General features: G+C 49.5%; 1 protein-coding gene across 2 annotated transcripts in view; it reads right to left on the reverse strand.

Moving 5' to 3' along the window:
• Positions 1-3,136: 3,136 nt before the first annotated feature.
• The window catches only part of HM13 (histocompatibility minor 13), a 36,043-nt gene continuing 19,662 nt past the window's right edge, over positions 3,137-19,517 (reverse strand). The window contains exons 5-12 of one of the 2 annotated variants that reach the window (XM_083360939.1): positions 18,283-18,368; positions 16,482-16,607; positions 14,596-14,653; positions 13,233-13,316; positions 11,677-11,713; positions 10,359-10,461; positions 9,321-9,406; positions 3,137-3,493 (exon numbers count right to left, since the gene is read on the reverse strand). In XM_083360939.1, coding sequence (XP_083217065.1) covers positions 3,403-3,493; positions 9,321-9,406; positions 10,359-10,461; positions 11,677-11,713; positions 13,233-13,316; positions 14,596-14,653; positions 16,482-16,607; positions 18,283-18,368 — 671 coding nt within the window. In that variant the 3' untranslated portion in view covers positions 3,137-3,402. Of the gene's footprint in view, positions 3,494-6,113; positions 6,308-9,320; positions 9,407-10,358; positions 10,462-11,676; positions 11,714-13,232; positions 13,317-14,595; positions 14,654-16,481; positions 16,608-18,282; positions 18,369-19,517 lie in introns of those variants that run through there. The other variant, XM_083360938.1, reaches the window with a different exon arrangement.

Genomic DNA, 19,517 nt, shown 5'->3' on the forward strand with positions numbered 1-19,517 from the left:
GCCGAACCAGGTCTTCAGGGCTTTTAGAAAGATTGTCAAGCCCAGGGATGCAAGCCTATCCCTGCAGGGATGTTGTTCCACAAAGAGGGGGCCACCCCAAAGAAGGCTATTCTTCTTTCCCACCAGGTGGACCTCTCTCTTTCAGAGGGGGGAACTGTAGCATCCCCGCCTCCCTGCTCTGGTGGGTCAGGGTAGATGTAATGGGAAAAGGTGCTCCTTCAAATAACCTGGCCGGAAGCAACGGAGAACTTTGAAGGTGACAACCAGCACCTGGAAGCAAATCCTGAAGCTCCTGCAGGGAAGGGGACATGTGTGAGAATCTAGACTTGCACAGAACCAGGTCGAACCAATTCAAGCCTCCAGATACTTTTCAAGGGCTGCCCCATGTGGAGTGCATTCAGTAGTCAACTTTAACCCTGGAGAAAAGGCAAAACAGTATCAGTAAGGCTGGCTAGGGTCATCGTGGGATGGGAGGCCACAAGGAAATCCCCAGGCCAAAAACATTTGTTTTAAGAAACACTCGCCCATAAGAAAAACTATTTCAACTATTGTTGAAAATTACACAAAAACATCAGGATCGGTGGGAGGCAGAGTGCCCGTTCTCGCTCTGAACTCCCAAACCTTCCCCTGAAAAGCTGGGACGAGTTGGGAGTTATGATTTCTATGTCTGTGGATTTTTAATGTTGTAAGCTACCCAGAGTTACGCCATGTGTGAGTTAGGCGGCTGTAGATGCAGTCTTCAACTTACTTTTAATGGAAACTGCCGGTCATAAAGCGGGTCACCCACACGACCCTTCCAATTTTGCATCCTTTCTTGTGACGGTCCTTAAGCCAACGCTACAATTGTTAAAGCAAATCAATTCGCCGCGGGGCAGTTTTGCTAAAACTCAGAAGAAATGACCACTTTTTGGGGGGGAAAAAATCACACAGGACTGCAGGCCCCTCTACTAAGCGCCTGGAATAAGTGTGTGCAGTGTGCGCAAACATATGTGTGTTGGAAAGTTGGAACTGGGTTGTAAGAATCCCTGGGGAGATGTGTCCTAACTTCAAATGGTCCCTAAGCCAGGGATAGGCAACCTTGGCTCTTTTATGGCTCGTGGACTTCAACTCCCAGAATTCCTGAGCCAGCATGGGGGAACTATGGCCCCTTCATGACTGGTGGACTCCCAGAATTCCTGAGCCAGCATGGGGGAAACTATGGCCCCCTCAGGACTCGTGGACTTCAATTCCCAGAATTCCTGAGACAGCATGGGGGAACTGTGGCCCCTTCATGGCTTGTGAACTTTAACTCCCAGAATTCCTGAGCCAGCATGGGGGAACTATGGCCTCTTCATAACTCGTGGACTTCAACTCCCAGAATTCCTGTGCCACCATGGCTCAGCTTGGAAACCTCTTTTCCTTCAGCATGGCTGGCTCAGGAATTCTGGGAGTTGAAGTCCACGAGTCATAAAAGAGCCAAGGTGGCCTACCCTTGCCCTAAGCAGCTGGTTGTTAAGCAGAGGACTACTGGGAAATAAATCAGGCAGTCTGCCAGATGTTCAGACCGGATTTGGCATTTTTGTCTGCCCATCTTCTCCTTCCCAAGGACCTGGGAGAGGCAGATGTGGATGTTTGATGGTATTAAAGTCTATGGAGATCCTGTCCTCCAGGCCACGGTTGTCCACAGAGGTGCTTTTTTCAGGAGGCAACTGGACTTTCTGGTTTTTCTTTGAAGGCGTTTCGCTTCTCATCCAAGACGCTTCTTCAGCTGACTTAAGAAAAATAAAGCGTCCAGTTGCCTCCTGAAAAAGTCCCTTTGGGACAACCCTGAGCTGGATGGCTGAGAATCTCCTTAGTTTGGGATGAACGCCCTTCGAAGGGTGCGGGAGCAGGAACGGATGTCCAGAAAAAACATTGCAGACTACAGGAACCATTTGCGCTGCAGATGGAGATGCAGACAACGCAGACTCATCCCCATCATTCTGTGCCCGTCTCCAACCGCGAAGGGACCCAGGGCAGAAGAACATCCTGCAGCCAAGAAGGCTCCCCACCCATTTGCACCCCTCAGGTGACCCCGAGGACACAGGTAAGCCTCCAGGTGGCCTCAACGACTCTACAAGGAGGCAAATGAGCGGCTGTCTGCGAGGAGTGTAAATCTTCCCATTCCCCACCATCCGGTCCCAGAACCCGAGGAAGCTTCTTTGGATGAGAAGCGAAATGTCTTCGAAGGAAAAACAGCCCAGTCGCCTCCTGAAAAAGCAACAGTTTGGGACAACTGAGGACCCAAACAAATCTCCAGGTGGCCTCAACGGCTCTCTAAAGGAAGGCAAAGGACCAGCTGTCTGCAAGGAGTATAAATCCTTCCCTTCCCCCACCATCCAGTCAGAACCTGAGGAAGCTTCTGGGATGAGGAGAGAAACGTCTTCAAAGAACAATCCAAAAAGGCCAGTTGCCTCCTGGGGAAAAAAAAAAAGCACCTTTGGGATGTCACTCAAGATATCTTCGCAGGATGTCAGCTGCTCCAAGCAAAGCTGCCTTCTGGCAATTGACCGATCCCCCACCCCCCCATCGGACCATGACGATGGGGTGTCCAAGGGATGCTCCAGATGCTCTGGGATCGCAACTAAGGCGTCTAATGACTATCCTTTGCCTTCTTTCGCCACAGTCATTCTGTTTCCCCGTGGGCAAGCCGTTGGGTGTTACTGTCGTCGCCACCGTTTTATTATTTATCACATCTATTTGCTGGTGACCATCTCCCGCAACCAGTGCCCCCTTGCTGCCTGTGAACAGCCTGACACACACACACAACCCCCCCTCAAACAAAAACACAATCCAGCCTCCTCCTCAACTCCCAGAATTCAGTCCAAAAAGCCGTCTGGGTCTGCTTCTGGCTTTCATTTTGTGTGTGTGTGTGTGTTTTTTTCCGTTTTAATATAAGAAGAAGCAAATCCACAATACAAAATTTAAAAATCAGCACCCGGGACCCCTCCCTCGACCCCCCCCCACTCCCCGAGACAATGCAGAAGGGAAGGGGAACCGGTGCGAAAAGCTTTTTTTTTCAGGGTGGAGGGAGGGGAGGGGGGGGCTGAGGTGGGGAGGAGGGGGAGAACCATTAACTCTACCTCCCCCCCCACACACACACACCGGCCTGTTTACCCCCCCCCCCAAGGGAAGGATTCCAGGGTCCGGCAAGCCAGATCTGAGGTTCCAAAGCACGGATCGGGGTCCCGTGCTGCCCCAGGTCCGACAGACAAGACAAGACAGATGCACACGCGCACACACACACACACATGCGCACCGCACGCGGGGCTGTGACAATGCCATCCAGTTGGCTCGGGAAGGGAAAAACGAAAACCATTTGCAAGGGGGAGAGGCTGGGGGGGGCGGGGAGGGGGAAGGCCCGGTCTGCGCAGCTGCCGGCGCTCATTTCTCTTTCTTCTCGGCGTCTGTCTCCGTCTTCTCTTCTTTGGGGTCTCCCGTCACTTCCTGCGAGGCGGCGGCCTTCTCTTCGTAGCTGGAGGGGGGGGGGGGCAAGAGGGAAAGAAAGTCCGGTTTATAGCACCCGTTCCCCACCCTACTCTCCGTTTCACTCGGGTCACTCTTGAGACGGGTGGACTTCGACTCCCAGAATCCCCCAGCTGGCCTGCTTTAAAGAGGGGTGGGCTTCAGCTTCCCACCTCGGAAAAGCACGGCTGGTGGTTAACCGTTACACCACGGTTGTAAAAAAAGAAGGCTGAGGCCGTTAAGCCAGGCCCTGTCCACAAGGGACGTGTTTTGGGGGGGGGGGGTTTTGGCCAGTTTCTGACCAAAAAAAATGAAATAAAATGTCATAAATCAGGGCCGAGAAATAACTTTCTTTATTTAGCATGTGGCGTATCATAGATGGGCTAGCCCAGGAGGGGCAGGCAACCTCGGCTCTTTTATGACTGGTGGACTTCAACTCCCAGAATTCCTGAGCCAGCCACGCTGAGGGGAAAGGGAGAGGTGTCCAAGCTGAGCCATGATGGCTGAGGAATTCTGGGAGTTGAAGTCCACGAGTCATGAGGAGGGCCAGAGTTCCCCCATGCTGGCTCAGGAATTCTGGGAGTTGAAATCCACGAGTCATGAGGGGGCCATAGTTCCCCCATGCTGGCTCAGGAATTCTGGGAGTTGAAATGCACGAGTCACGAGGGGGCCATAGTTCCCCCATGCTGGCTGAGGAATTCTGGGAGTTGAAGTCCACGAGTCATGAAGGGGCCATAGTTCCCCCATGCTGGCTCAGGAATTCTGGGAGTTGAAGTCCACCAATCATGAAGGGGCCATAGTTCCCCCATGCTGGCTCAGGAATTCTGGGAGTTGAAATCCACGAGTCATGAGGGGGCCATAGTTCCCCCATGCTGGCTCAGGAATTCTGGGAGTTGAAGTCCACCAGTCATGAAGGGGCCATAGTTCCCCCATGCTGGCTCAGGAATTCTGGGAGTTGAAGTCCACAAGCCACGAGGGGGCCATAGTTCCCCCATGCTGGCTCAGGAATTCTGGGAGTTGAAGTGCACGAGTCATGAAGGGGCCATAGTTCCCCCATGCTGGCTCAGGAATTCTGGGAGTTGAAGTCCACAAGCCACGAGGGGGCCATAGTTCCCCCATGCTGGCTGAGGAATTCTGGGAGTTGAAGTCCACAAGCCATGAAAGGGCCATAGTTCCCCCATGCTGGCTCAGGAATTCTGGGAGTTGAAGTCCACAAGTCATGAGGGGGCCATAGTTCCCCCATGCTGTCTCAGGAATTCTGGGAGTTGAAGTCCACGAGTCATAAAGGGGCCATAGTTCCCCCATGCTGGCTCAGGAATTCTGGGAGTTGAAGTCCACAAGTCATAAAAGAGCCAAGGTTCCCCACCCCTGGGCTAGACATTTAAATCAGTATTTCAACTAGATCAGTAGAAATCAGCAAATTAGGCTGATTGCTGAACATCTATCATGTGATCGTATGACCGCAGAGAAGGGCCTGGCCGTTGCAATTGTGAATCTGGGTTCCAAAAATCCTTTGGGGGGCTCTGATATATCTTGAAATGGCTGGTAAGTGACCAGCCCTAAGTTGAGGACTACTTATGCAGGTAGTCCTCAACGTACGACCGCAACGGAGCCCAGAATTCACGTTGCTAAGTGAGAAATTTGTTGTGAGCTTTGTCCCCTTTTACGACTTCTCTCACCCGGTTGTTAAGCGAATCTGGCTTCCCCCATCGACTTTGCTTTTGTCGAAAGGTCGACAAAAGGGGATCACGTGAGTTTGGGACACCGCGACCGTCGTAAGTGTGAGTCTGTTGCCGAGCGTCTGAATTTCGATCACCTGAGCACAGGGAAGCTGCAACGGTCACTAAGTGTGAACAGTGGTCGTTAAGTCACTTTTTTTCAGCGTCATCATAACTCCGGACCATCACCGAATGAACCGTTGTAAGTTGAGGCACAGGTAGTCCTTGACTTACGACCAAAATCCGTTTAAAGTTGTCAAGGTTAAGAAACACTGATCTAGCCGCTCGCTATAAATCACGAGCCGGTTGTTGCTCCAGATCAGCAACCTAACACCCTGTTCAGAAGAATTAGGGGGGGGGGAAAGAAAATCTCCTACAAAGAGTCCTCAACTTACCACGATTCGTTTAGTGACCGTTTGAACTTAACAGTGGCGCTGAGAAAAAAAAATGGCTTGTTTCTCACACTTGCGGCCGTTGCAGCCTCCCCAGGGTCAGGTGATCAAAACCCAGACGTTTTGGCAACTGACTCTTATTTATGACAGCCGCAGTGGGGTCCCGGGGTCGTGTGATCTCCTTTTGCGAACCTGCAAAGTCAAGGGGGGGGAGGCCAGATCCACTTAACGACCGCGTTGCTGACAACTGCAGGGATTCACTTCACAGCGGTGGCCAGAAAGGTTGTCAAAATGCGGCAAAGCTGCCTTAACAACCGTCGTGGTTAGCAAGGGACACATGGGGGTTCAACTGTGGCCGTAAGCCGAGGACTACCTATAAGACACCCCCCCCTCCCAACACCCTTTTCATGAGAATTAAAAAGAACGTTCTGTCTACAAGTGGCCCACGCTGAACTCCCAGACCCTCCCCACTCCGCCAGGACGCTAGGCTCTCCCCCTACCTGGCCAGAGTCACAGAGGCGGGCCTTGGATTGGGGTGGGGGGTGGAAGAAAGGGGAGGGGGGCTACATGATGCTGGGACTCTGCTGCCGGCGTCTGTGGGAACAAGGCGGGATCTGTTGCATGGAGTCAGCCAAGCTGGACGGACACCCGGAGACGTTAGGGAAATGGGTCAGCCGGGGGGTGTGGGGTAAGATTTCGGCAGAAGACTCATAGCTGCAGGAAAGAGAGAGAGAAAGAGAGAGAGAAAGAGAGAGAGAAAAAAAAGGGGGGGCAGGCAGGAGTGGGGAGAGACAGAGACACAATGGGGAGGGGGGCAAGAGAAAGAAGCAGCTTAGGAAGAGTTGGCGTAAATCAGCAAGCTTAATATTGTGGTGGGTTGGTGTAACTTTGTCCTACTGTTGGATTAAATCTACTGTTGCCCCAATTCCCTTTGCAGCTTGATACCCACGGAGAAAGAGTTCAGGGGGGATCAGAACAGGGGTATCCCATGGGGTGATCTGATTAGAGAATAACAAGAGTTGGAAGGGACCTTGGAGGTCTTCCAGTCCAACCCCCTCCTCCACAAGTCTTAAAAGGCACCAAGGTTGGACACGGCTGCCTCTTGGAGGTCGTCTAGTCCAAGCCCCTGCTCGAGCAGAACATCTATAGAGGTGTCCAACCTTGGCCACTTTTTAAGACTTGTGGACTTCAATTCCCACAATTCCCCAGTCAGCTATGGGAGTTGAAGACCACAAGTCTTAAAAGATGCCAAGGTTGGACATGGCTGAACCTTGGAGGTCTTCTAGTCCAACCCCCTGCTCGAGCAGGAGAACATCTATAGAGGTGTCCAACCTTGGCCACTTTTTAAGACTTGTGGACTTCAATCCCCAGAATTCCCCAGTCAGCTATGGGAGTTGAAGACCACAAGTCTTAAAAGATGCCAAAGTTGGACATGGCTGAACCTTGGAGGTCTTCTAGTCCAACCCCCTGCTCAAGCAGGAGACCGTCTACTAGAGATGTCCAACCCTGGCCACTTTTAAGACTTGTGGACTTCAGTTCCCAGATTTCCCCAGTCAGCTATGGGAGTTGAAAGTCCACAAGTCTTAAAAGATGCCAAGGTTGGACACGGGTGCCCCTTGGAGGTCTTCTAGTCCAACCCCCTGCTCGAGCAGGAGACCGTCTACTAGAGGTGTCCCACCCTGGCCACTTTTAAGACTTGTGGACTTCAGTTCCCAGAATTCCCCAGTCAGCTATGGGAGTTGAAAGTCCACAGGTCTTAAAAGTGGCCAAGGTTGGACATGGCTGACCCTTGGAGGTCTTCTAGTCCAACCCCCTACACCGTTTTTGGACAAATGGCTGTCCAATCTCTTCTTCCAGGGATGGAGGAGCCACAACCAGCTTTTAACACCCCACTAGGAACATAGAACAATGGAAAGGACATTGGAGGTCATCTAGTCCAGGCAGGAGTCCCTATACCATTCCAGATAAATGGTGGTCCAAGTCTCTACAACTTCTGAAGAAGAGAAGCTGAGATGTATTCAAGGCCTGATACAGCCTGTTGGACTAATACAGGACTGTCGTGATCCCTGGCCCACCTTAACCTCTCTTGCTGACCCCAAAGTTTGGGAGAGAATCACAGGCCAAGCTTGGAGAAGATGGGACAAGCCATCTCCTGTTAAGCAGGCTTGGAAGGTTAACCCTAGGATGGTAGGCAAATCCTACGGCACAGACTAGATGGGCAAATAAAGCCTACCAAAAACCGAAGGTGGTGGCCAGCAGACTCCATAAGATTGCGAGAAACCAAGATGGACATCTTCATATGGTTTCTAGGAGGCGCTCCAGAAGGTGCTCGGGGCTTCTCAAGCTTGGGAAAGATGTGTGGACTTCAACTCCTAGAATTCCCCAGCCAGCATGGCTGGCTGGGGAATTCTGGGAGTTGAGGTCCATCACAGGTCAGATGTTGTAGGAGCTATGAAGAGGATGGGAATGTATGCAGAGGGGAGGAGAAACAAGAGCAGTTGAAGTAGAAGGTGGAGAATTTCAAGGTAAAGCTCTCTCCACCTTACTACTCCACTCACAAAGCCAAGCCAAGCCTCAAAAGAACAAATTCTCCAAACGCCCTGGACAGCTTTTTTGGTGGACGTCTCTCGACAAGATGCCATAACTCTTAGAAATGGGTCATGAGATGCCTGTAAGTCTAGCTCAGTGAGCATGAAGGACCCCACAACCTTCCTCCTCCTCCTCCTCCACTCTACAGGCCCCACTCTCTCCTAGCACTGATGACGTTCCCTAGTTGGGTCATGAAATGTCTGCAAGCAAACAACCAAGCTCAGAGAGCACCAGGGACCCCATAGTCCTCCTCCTCCTCCATTCCCCAAACCCCACTCTCTTCAACCAGTGTTGATGTTACTGAGTTGGGTCATGAAACGTCTGCAAGAGAACCACCCAGCTCAGAGAGCACCAAGGACCCCACAGTCCTCCTCCTCCTCCGTGGTCATGTGATCAAAATCCCAACACTTTGCAACTGATCCGCATTTATGACGGTTGCGGTCTCCTGGGGTCGTGTGATCAAATTTTGGGCTCAGTTGTGGCCGTTAAGTCGAGGACTACCTGTATCCGGGTCTTCGAGTCTGTGTGGGAGACCCTAACTCTCCAAGGAGGTTACCTTCTAGAGAGGTCTGCCCACATCTTCTGTAGACTTATTGGGGTGGGTTGTTTTCCCCCCTCAACTCAGCACCCCCAACCGCTGCATTCGCTTAACGACCGCCGAAAGGTCATAAAGTCAGGTTGGTCTCACGGGTGACCCCAAATAATAATAATAACAGTAATAATGATGATAATGATGTTGGAAGGGAGGTCATCTAGTCCAACCCTGCTTAGGCAGGAAACCCTATACTTTATGTCCATCACAACGTATGACCGTAATGGACAGGCTCCAATGTCACCACCAGGTGGTAAAGTCGGGTCAGTCATGCGGGCACCTTGAACCTAGGAATTGTGACAGAAAATATCGTAGAATAGAATAGAGCTGGAAGGGACCTTAGAGGTCTTCTAGTCCAGCCCCCTGCTCAAGCAGAAGAACCTAGACCATCTCAAGACAGGTGACTGTCTAGTAGTCTCTCCTTCAAAATATCCAGCGATGGGGCGCCTACGATTTCTGGTGGCAAGCTGTTCCACTGGTTGATTGATTCCAGGCCCTGTGATGGTCGTAAGTCGAGGACTACCTGTGCCACACAAAACCACTCACCTGAACATGTCGGTCACTTCTCCTTTGGCCAAGGCTACCAGAAGCGGGAAGCCGATGCAAGCCGGGACCAGGTACAACAGAGCTGGCTGGGGAAGGAAGATCAAGAGGGAACGTTAGAACGAGAGAAGCAGAGCAGAGGGAATCGGGGTCCGGCCTGCTATGAGACACCCCTCATTCACAGCAGCAGAGTTCCTCACGACCCTCCCATGGTCCCCGGTGAGAAGCCTTCTCCAACCTGGGGCCGTCATTGTTGCAAGGCAGCGGAGGCGCAGCCAAGGTGCCAAGAAGCCCAAACCCTGTGGCCTGGTGTTTCTCAAACGTGGCCATTTTAAGATGGGTGGACTTCAACTCCCAGAATTCCTTAGCCAGCCATGCTTTTGGCCTGTCCCTTTTAGACAGGGGTGGGGGATCTATAGCCCCTTCATGACTTGTGGACTTCAACTCCCAGAATTCCTCAGCCAGCCATGCTGTTGGCCTGTCCCTTTAAGACAGGGGTGGGGGATCTATAGCCCCTTTATTACTTGTGGACTTCAACTCCCAGAATTCCTCAGCTAGCCATGCTGTTGGCCTGTCCCTTTAAGACAGGAGTGGGGGATCTATAGCCCCTTCATGACTTGTGGACTTCAACTCCCAGAATTCCTCAGCCAGCCATGCTGTTGGCCTGTCCCTTTAAAACAGGGGTGGGGATCTATAGCCCCTTCATGACTTGTGGACTTCATCTCCCAGAATTCCTCAGCCAGCCATGCTGTTGGCCTGTCCCTTTAAGTTGGCCTGACAGGGGTGGGGGATCTACAGCCCCTTCATGACTTGTGGACTTCAACTCCCAGAATTCCTCAGCCAGCCATGCTGTTGGCCTGTCCCTTTAAGACAGGGGTGGGGGATCTATAGCCCCTTTATTACTTGTGGACTTCAACTCCCAGAATTCCTCAGCCAGCCATGCTGGCTGAGGAATTCTGGGAGTTGAAGTCCACAGGTCATAAAGGGGTCTCAGGTTCAGCTCCTATAACCTGATATGGGAGGCCGGGCCGGGAAGCTCACCTGAGCATGTTTGAAGACATGCATGATGAAGATGGTGAGGCTGAGTCCAAAAATGTAGGCCACGAAACTGGTGTAGAAGTAGGTGTGGGTGTTCTTCTTCAAGCTGCAGTGACAAGCAAAAGGGGGGGAGAGGGAGGGGGATTAGGGCAGTCCAGAACCCAGGTGCGGACCCACAAGACGAGGCGTGTGTGTGTGAGGAAAGCAGAGCCCCAGGGCAAGAGATAGCCAGAGAATAAGAGAATTAACAGAGTTGGAAGGGATCTTCTAATCCCGGGATCTTCAAACGTGGCCCTTTTACGACTTGTGGACTTCAACTCCCAGAATTCCTCAGCCAGCGTGCCCGGCTCGAGGAATGCTGGGAGTTGAAGTCCACAAGTCGTAAAAGGGCCGCGTCTGAAGACACACACACCCCCGTTCCAATCTTCCTTTATATGCCAAGCAAATCTCCCTGTTTTTACAGTCTCTCTCAGCTAAATAGATCTCTCTATTGCTGTGAGTGGGCAAACCTCTTAACGCTGGCCACATTCGTTTGCACAACAGCAGACCTCTGTGGCCCCAGGTGAGTGTGCAAATCCAAGCTGGCTCGGGGGTTGTGCAAAAACCACAAGCAGGGTGGTTTATAATCATTCATAAAAATAAGCCTGTTTCTGCCAAAGATTCTTGGGGTTTTGGAGAATAGAGTAGAATGGAACGGAACAGAACAGGAGCTGGGAGGAACCTTGGAGGTCTTCTAGTCCAACCCACTGCTCAAGCAGGAGACCCTATACCAAGCCAGCAACCCTATACTATTGCAGACGTAGCTGTCCAGTCTCTTCTTGAAAACCTCCAGGGATGGAGCACCCACAACTTCTGGAGGCAAGGAGTTCCACTGGTTAATTGTCCTCACTGTCAGGAAGTTTCTCCTTAGTTCCAGGTTGCTTCTCTCCTTGATGAGTTTCCATCCGTTGCTTCTCGTCCTGCCTTCAGGGCGCTTTGGAGAACAGCTTGACTCCCTCTTCTTTGGGGCAGCCCCTGAGAGACTGGAATGCTGCTATCCTGTCCCCCCTCGCCCTTCTCTTCATGAAACTAGACATACCGAATTCCTGCAACCGTTGTTCTTCGTATGTTTTCGCCTCCAGTCCCCTGATCATCTTTCTCACTCTCAACCCAACCTTTCCCGCTCTCTGACCTCTAAATGACAGCCATTTGTTTGAAAGCGTTTCCTGCCTGAGCAGGGGGTTGGACTAGATGACCCCCCAACTTTATGATTATGATTATTTATGCTGGAAGGGGGGGGGAGAAGCATTTTTCCATTGTTAAGTTGCTGCAAAGGATTTACCTGATATCAAAGCGCAAGAGGAGAGCGATGAAGATACCTGGAGGGTGAGAAAGATGGGATAAAATCACCTTTAAGTCTTAACATCTGGCCCCGCCAGCCACCTGGATCTCCAGATGTCAATTAGCTGCATAGCCCCACAGCGCCCCCTTGTGGCTACAAATACAGGCAGTCCTCCATTGACGACCAAAATTGAGCCCCGTCGATTCCTGTTGCTAAGCGAGACGCTTGTTAAATTAAGTTTTGCTTCATTTGACACCTTTTCTCGCTGAACGCTCTTATCAAGCGAGTCACTGCGGTTGTTCGGTGAGTAACACGGCCGTTAAATGGATCCGGCTTCCTCACTGACTTTGCTTGTCGGAAGGTCGCAAAAGGGGATCGCGTGATCCCGGGATACTGCCACCGTCATAAATGGGAGCGTCATAAATGTCAAGCGATTGAATTTTGATCATGTCATCACGTGACCACGGGGGGTGGGGGAGGAGGGTTTTGCTGCAATGGTCATAAGTATGACCATGAAAGTATGAAAGTATAAAAATTGGTCCTAAGTCACTTTTTTCGGTGCCATTATAACGTCCAACGGTCACTAAACAAGTGCCTCTAAGTCAAGAATTACCTGTATCTACTTGCCATTATATTTCACAAAAAATTTAACAGCTTCTCCGTACTTCTAACTTAGACCATCCTGGTTTTATCATATCTATTTGGTGTACATTTATTTTAGATAGAAATAGCAATAGCACTTAGACTTATCTACCTCTTCCTAAGAGAGTTACAGAGTCAGCCTATTGGCACACCGACAATCAGGGTCCCCATTTTACCAATCTCAGAGGGATGGAAGACTGGGTCAACCTTGAGCCGGTCAGGATCGAACTCCAGGCTGTGTGTAGAGTCAAGCCTGCAATACTGCATTCTAACCACTGCACCACCATGGCAGATAGATAGATAGATAGATAGATAGATAGATAGATAGATAGATAGATAGATAGATAGATAGATAGACAGACAGACAGACAGACAGACAGAGATAGATTTAGATGGATGGATGGATGGATGGATGGATGGATGGATGGATGGATGGATGGACAGATACAATAGATACGATAAATTTGGATGGACAGATAGATGATAGATAGACAGAAGATAGAGATAGATAATAGAGATAGATAAGATAGATAGATAGATAGATAGATAGATAGATAGAGATAGATAGATAGATAGATAGATAGATGATAGATAGATAGATAGATAGATAGATAGATAGATAGATAGATAGATAGATAGACAGACAGACAGACAGACAGACATGATAGAGTTATTTGTATGGATGGATGGACAGATACGATAGATTTGGATGGATAGATAGATGATAGAAAGATAGTGATAGATAAGAGAGAGAGACATAGAGAGAAGAAGATAAGACAGAGATACATAGATAGAGATAGATGATAGAGATAGTGGTAGATAGATAGATAGATAGATAGATAGATAGATAGATAGATAGATAGATAGATAGATAGATAGATAGATAGATAATGAATTTACAGCATTGGTCTTACCTGGAATGACAATGTCACCCAAGCCCAGCATGGCAAAATTGTCGGCTTCCAGGCCCTTCTCCAGCAGATCTTGGGGGAAAACCACTGCAGGGGGGAAAAAGTGGAAGTGAGGTGACAGTAAGAGGAAATGGAAGAATCCAAAACAGGCGACTGTTTTGGAACAATTTGACACTGAATATTAAATTACATTTTCTTCTTGATTGACGTAGGAGAAGAGCAAGCTGAGCTGCAAGGTGCAGTTAAACATGTCACCACTTTAAAGTCACTGCGTTGCCACAAGAAAACCAAACCCAGCCCCCCCCCCCCGCCCCCTCCGTGAATTCCACTGAATTTAGGCTGGACTGTTCCATTGACTAGATTCATGTGTAAGTAGTCCCCACGGCAGTGAAAAAATACGACATGACCATTTTTTACACCATTGCAGCATCCCCAATATGCTCACATGACCAAAATTTCGTAATAATAGTAAGTTGGAAGGGACCTTGGAGGTCATCTACTCCAACCCCCTGCTCAGGAAGGAAACCCTTTATCATTTCAGACAAATGGCTGTCCAGTCTTTGTTAAAAACGTCCAGTGTTGGAGCATTCGCAGCTTCTGGAGGCAGGTTGTTCCACTGGTCAATTGTTCAGGAAGTTTCTCCTTAGTTCTAGGTTGCTTCTCTCCTTGACTAGTTTCCATCCGTTGCTTCTTGTCCTGCCTTCAGGCGCTTTGGAGAATAGCTTGACTCCCTCTTCTTTGGGGCAGCCCCTTAAATATTGGAAGACTCCTATCACATCACCCCTCGTCCTTCTCTTCATTAAATTGGACATCTCCAATTCCAGCAGCCGTTCCTTCTATGTTTTAGCCTCCAGTCCCCTGATCATCTTTGTTGCAATTCTCTGCCATCTTTTTATTTAATTTATTTATTTATTTAAATTCCATTTATATCCCACCCTTCTCCCAAGACTCAGGGCGGCTTACAAGCTTAGCAGTAGAGTCTCAACCTCTTTTTTACATCGTGGTGACCAATACTTTGCTTTGCAACTGGCATGCAACTGGCATGGATTGGACGAAGATTGTAAAAAACGAAAGAAAACATGACTTTTGGCTTTGGGGGGGGGGAGGGAAAACCCCACCCCACCCCAAAGTGAGCAATGGGGTCTGTGGCATTTGTTTAAAATAACGGTTTCCCACTTTTGTTGTAAATTTTGAAAGGTCGCTAGATGGACCGGCAGTATGTCAAGGCCTCCCTTGGGTCTTGAAGGCCCCTACGGAGTTGGGGAAGGGGCTACCCTGTTGGCACAACGCCCTCATCCCAAATCTCACCAGGGTTAGATGTGAGCTATCCCTACGGATTCGGGAGTTTCTGAAATCCGCTACTCACGTTTGATGGGGGCTTCAAATGACTTGGCTACAGTCACCATCACGTTGGTGCCAAAGACCTAGGAATAAGGAAAACAGAATTAGGAAGAGGGGTGATTGGCAGGCAGTGATCCACCAGATGCAGTGTTATTATAAGGCAGGGGTCTTCCAACTTGGCCCTTTTATGACTTGTGGACTTCAATTCCCAGAATTCCTCAGCCAGGCACACGTGCCTGGCTGAGGAATTCTGGGAGTTGAAGTCCACAAGTCATAAAAGGGCCAAGTTGGATGACCCCTGTTATAAGAGATCCTGTTCCTGCCACACCTCTGAGGTTTTGGGGTCATGACAGCCCAAGAATGCTCAGTAGAGCAAGGGATGGGCTGGATGTTGAGCTACACCTACCTCGAAGTCCTTAAACATCGTCCGTCCAAGTTCATGGTGCCCATGTTCTCAGCCTGGTCCACCTCCCTTGCCACCACTAAAAGTCTTGCCCACTATAAGTCAATAACTTTTATTTTTCAGAGGAATTGGCTGAGACTTTCCAAATCCAAGATGGCACCTACAAGGAGCTGGGTTAAGGAGAAGCTCCTGCAGAATGTCCAGGAGACAGCGAGTTCTAATCCTGCCAAAGACTGAATTGGGGCCAATCACAAGGAGACTGTGAGTTCTAGTCCCACCTTAGGCAGGAAAGACGGCTGGGTGACTTTGGATCAATCAACAGGAGAGGGTGAGTTCTAGTCTCATCTTAGGCATGAAAGCCAGCTGGGTGATCTTGGGCCAATCACCCGGAATCTGTCAGTTCTAGTCCCGCCCAAGGCATGAAAGCCGGATGGATGACTCTGGGCCAATCCCCAGGAGAAGGTGAGTTCTAGTCCCGCCTTAGGCATGAAAGAGGCTGGGTGACTTTGGGCCAATCACCAGGAGACGGTGAGTTCTTGTCCCGCCTTAGGCATGAAAGAGGCTGGGTGACTTTGGGCCAATCACCAGGAGACGGTGAGTTCTAGTCTCGCCTTAGGCATGAAAGCCAGCTGGGTGACTTTGGACCAATCACCAGGAGACGGTGAGTTCTAGTCCCGCCTTAACAGGAAAGCCAGCTGGGTGACTTTGGACCAATCACCAGGAGACGGTGAGTTCTAGTCCTGCCTTAGGCATGAAAGCCAGCTGGGTGACTTTGAGCCAATCGCCAGCAGACGGTGAGTTCTAGTCCTGCCTTAGGCATGAAAGCCAGCTGGGTGACTTTGAGCCAATCGCCAGCAGACGGTGAGTTCTAGTCCTGCCTTAGGCATGAAAGCCAGCTGGGTGACTTTGAGCCAGTCCTTCTTCCTCAGCCCAACCCACCTCACAGGGTTCTTGTTGTGGGGAAAATAGGAGGAGGAAGGAATATTAACCTTAAGTGATTTATAAAAGGGATTAAAACGGTGGGATCAAAAGCTAATAAATACATTAACGGACTTGTCCGGAGGATCTTGTCAAGACTGACTCGCACTTTCCCCTCTGCTCCGCTTCGCTCGCCGCTTGACCAAGAAAAGGGAGGAGGTGGGATGGGACACAAGGTGTGTGTGTGTGGGGGGGGGGTGGGTAGCTAAGCCTCACCGCTACCCACGAGACAGTGCTTGAACCCAAGAACCTAGCGTGACTGGTTTCCCCCATGACAAAATGGACAGGAGCCCTTGGTGGACTCTGATTGGTGGCCCGCAGGAGGAAGGGGAGGGAATTAACTAGGCAAGCTTTTGCGCGGGAAACCCAGAGCTGGTTTTGTTTCGTCTGTTGCCAATACGGTTTAATTCAGTAAAGTTTAAGCGCTTGTTAAAAATAACGTCCCGGGAGTTTCTTTTTTTCTGGATTCGCCGACTGGACAGTTGGCAGATCGGCTGAGCCCGGAAAGAAGCTGCAGGAGAGGGGCTTACCCAGAAGACGTCGTAGATGAAGAGACCTCCAAGAAGGATGCAGCCCGTGCTGACGTTGTTCAAGTGTAACAGCTCCACTCCGTTGAGAGAGAAGGCCAGGCCAAAGAGGTTGTTAGCGATCCAGTGCTGGAGGAAAGAGAAGGGAAGTGCTGAGTAACACTGACCCCACGTTGCACCCTCTTGGCCTGATAGGAACCCAGCCTGTAGGCTACGCAGATCCTCCTGCCTGCAGTCTGCTCAGAATAAGAGGATAAGAGAGCTGGAAGGGACATTGGAGGTCATCTAGTCCTCAAGCAGGAGACCCTATATCAGTGATGGCGAAGCTTTTAGAGACCGAGTGCCCAAACTGCAACCCAAAACCCAGTTATGTATCATCAGGTGCCCGGTGGGCGTGACCCACTGGGCGGGCGTGTCTGCAGTGGTAACGGCAGACTGGGTGGGAATTAAAAAGTTCAATCAATCAATTCCAACTTTGTGAGATCCTTTTTTTTCCCCGCGAGAAGTTGAAATTGATTGATTGAACGAACCTTTTTTTTTTGTTTTTTGCACAGGGTGGCGGAGGCCTATAGCAAAAAGATTTTGTAAAACCCAGCTTGAGGCCTAGGACTGGGGCAACGGCACACGTGCCCACATAGAGGGGCTCTGCGTGCCACCTGTGGCACGCATGCCATAGGTTCGCCACCACGACCCTATATCATTTCAGACAAAAATAGCTGTCCAGTCTCTTAAAAACTTCCAGTGTTGGAGCATTCACAACTTCTGGAGGCAGGCTGTTCCACAGGTTAATTGTTCTCACTGTCGGGAAGTTTCTCCTTAGTTCTAGGTTGCTTCTCCCCTTGATGAGTTTCCATCCATTGCTTCTTGCCCGGCCTTCAGGGGCTTTGGAGAACCGATGGACCACCCCCCCCTTCTTTGTGGCAACCCCCGAGATATTGGAAGGCTGTTATCATGTCGCCTCTAATTATCCTTTTCATGAAACTAAGGGAACAAAATAACAGAGCTGGAAATGGACCTTGGAGATCTTCTAGTCCAATCCTCTGCTCAAGCAGGAAACTTTACACCATCTTTGCACAAACTTGACACAATCTTCTTAAAACTAGACAGGCCCCATTCCTACAACCGTTCTTCGTATGTTCCAGCCTCCAGGCCCCTAATCATCTTTGTTGCTCTTCTCTGCATTATACCCTATGCCAGGGGTCTTCGAACTTGGCCCTTTTATGACTTGTGGACTTCAACTCCCAGAATTCCTGGCTGAGGAATTCTGGGAGCTGAAGTCCACAAGTCATAAAAGGGCCAGGTTTGACGACCCCTGCCCTATGCCATTTGAGACAAACAGCTGTCTTCCAGTGATGGAGCACCCACAAGGTCTGGAGGCAGGTGGTTCCACTGGTTAATTGTTCTAACAGTCAGGAAGTTTCTCCTTAGTTCTAGGTTGCTTCTCTCCTTGGTGAGTTTCCATCCGTTGCTTCTTGTCCTGCCTTCAGGCGCTTTGGAGAGTAGCTTGACTCCCTCTTCTTTGGGGTGGCCCCTGAGATATTGAAAGACTGCTGTCAGGTCACCCCTCGTCCTTCTCTTCATTAAACTAGACATACCCGATTCCAGCAACTGTTCCTTATATGTTTTAGCCTCCAGTCATCCCCTGATCATCTTGGTTGCTCTTCTCTGCACTCTTTCTAGAGTCTCAACATCTTTTTTACATCGTGGTGACCAAAACTGGATGCAGGATTCCAAGTGTGGCCTCACCAAGGCCTTGTCAAGTGGTATTAATTATTCCACCTGCCTCACCGGCAGGTCAGCTTACCTTCCTGAGCAGGTACCAGACGCCCACAATGCTGCTCATGGCCAGGCAGATGAGGTCCTTGGTGTCAAATTCATAGTTGACAATCTCTGGAAGGAGACAGTAAATGCCATTTTCAGGGTCACTAATGGGAGGATACGCTGAAGGGGGCCTACCTAAGGTGAAGGAGGCGCGTAAGCAAGGTGACGAAAAATCAGGAATCTTTATTGAAAAGATCCCTCCGGGAGATAGAGAAGAAAGAAGCGAATCCTCAAGGAAACAGAAAAATGTCAGCCGAGCCAGATAAAGGAAGTTGGGCGTTGAGTCCATGGGCACCTCACCCCACCCCCAAATCCCAACAGCTGCCAGATGTGTCAATCAACAAGGCAAGAGTAGCTGCCGGTCCTGTCAATCAGCAGAGGAAGGGGATGTCTGTTCCACAAGGAGGAAGTTGTTGTTATCTTAGTTAAAATATATTTATCAGTATCCCAACGAAAGGGGGACAATTTATCTATACATCTGTTTTGGGTTGGGGGTTTTTCTGCACTTTTTCTCGTGTAGCATTGTCTAGGTTTTTTTTTCTTTCTTTCAAACCCCCCCTTTTTTGGGGGGGGGGAAAGGACTTTGTATTTCAATGTTTTGAATAAAAGAAAAAAGAAAAAATCAAATAAGAAAAAAGAAAAGAAAGGGATTTGGGAGATAAAAGAGGTCCTGAAGCCCAGCCACTCTTAAAATCTCTAGGGATCCAAACCTAGTGGCGTCCTTCACTCCAGTTAGTGCCTGCCAGCCTACTTGTGGAGGACGTAAGTGTGAGAGGGTGTGTGCATGTGAGAAAGAGATTGCCTGTCTGTCTTCAATTTATCTCTATGTATCATCTCTCTCCCTCCTATCTATTATCTCTCTCTATCTACTATCTCTCTCTGTACTATATTTATCTATCAACTCTACTACCGGTTTCTCTCTGTCTCTTATCATCTCTCTACTATCTATCACTATCTACTATTATCTCTCTATGTATCTCTCTACTGTATCTATCTCTCTACTATCTATCTATCTCTGTCTCTCTATCTCTAGTTATCTGTGTCTGCCTAATTTTTAAGACTATCTATCTATCTATCTATCTATCTATCTATCTATCTATCTATCTATCTATCTATCTCTTATCATCCTGTCTCTATCATCTCTCTATCAATCTCTGTACCTCTCTTTCTATCATCTATCTCTATCTATGTATCTCTGTCTGTCTTATCATCCTCTCT

The sequence above is a fragment of the Vipera ursinii genome (genome assembly GCF_947247035.1).
Source record: "Vipera ursinii genome assembly, chromosome: 3".
NCBI lineage: Eukaryota > Metazoa > Chordata > Lepidosauria > Squamata > Viperidae > Vipera > Vipera ursinii.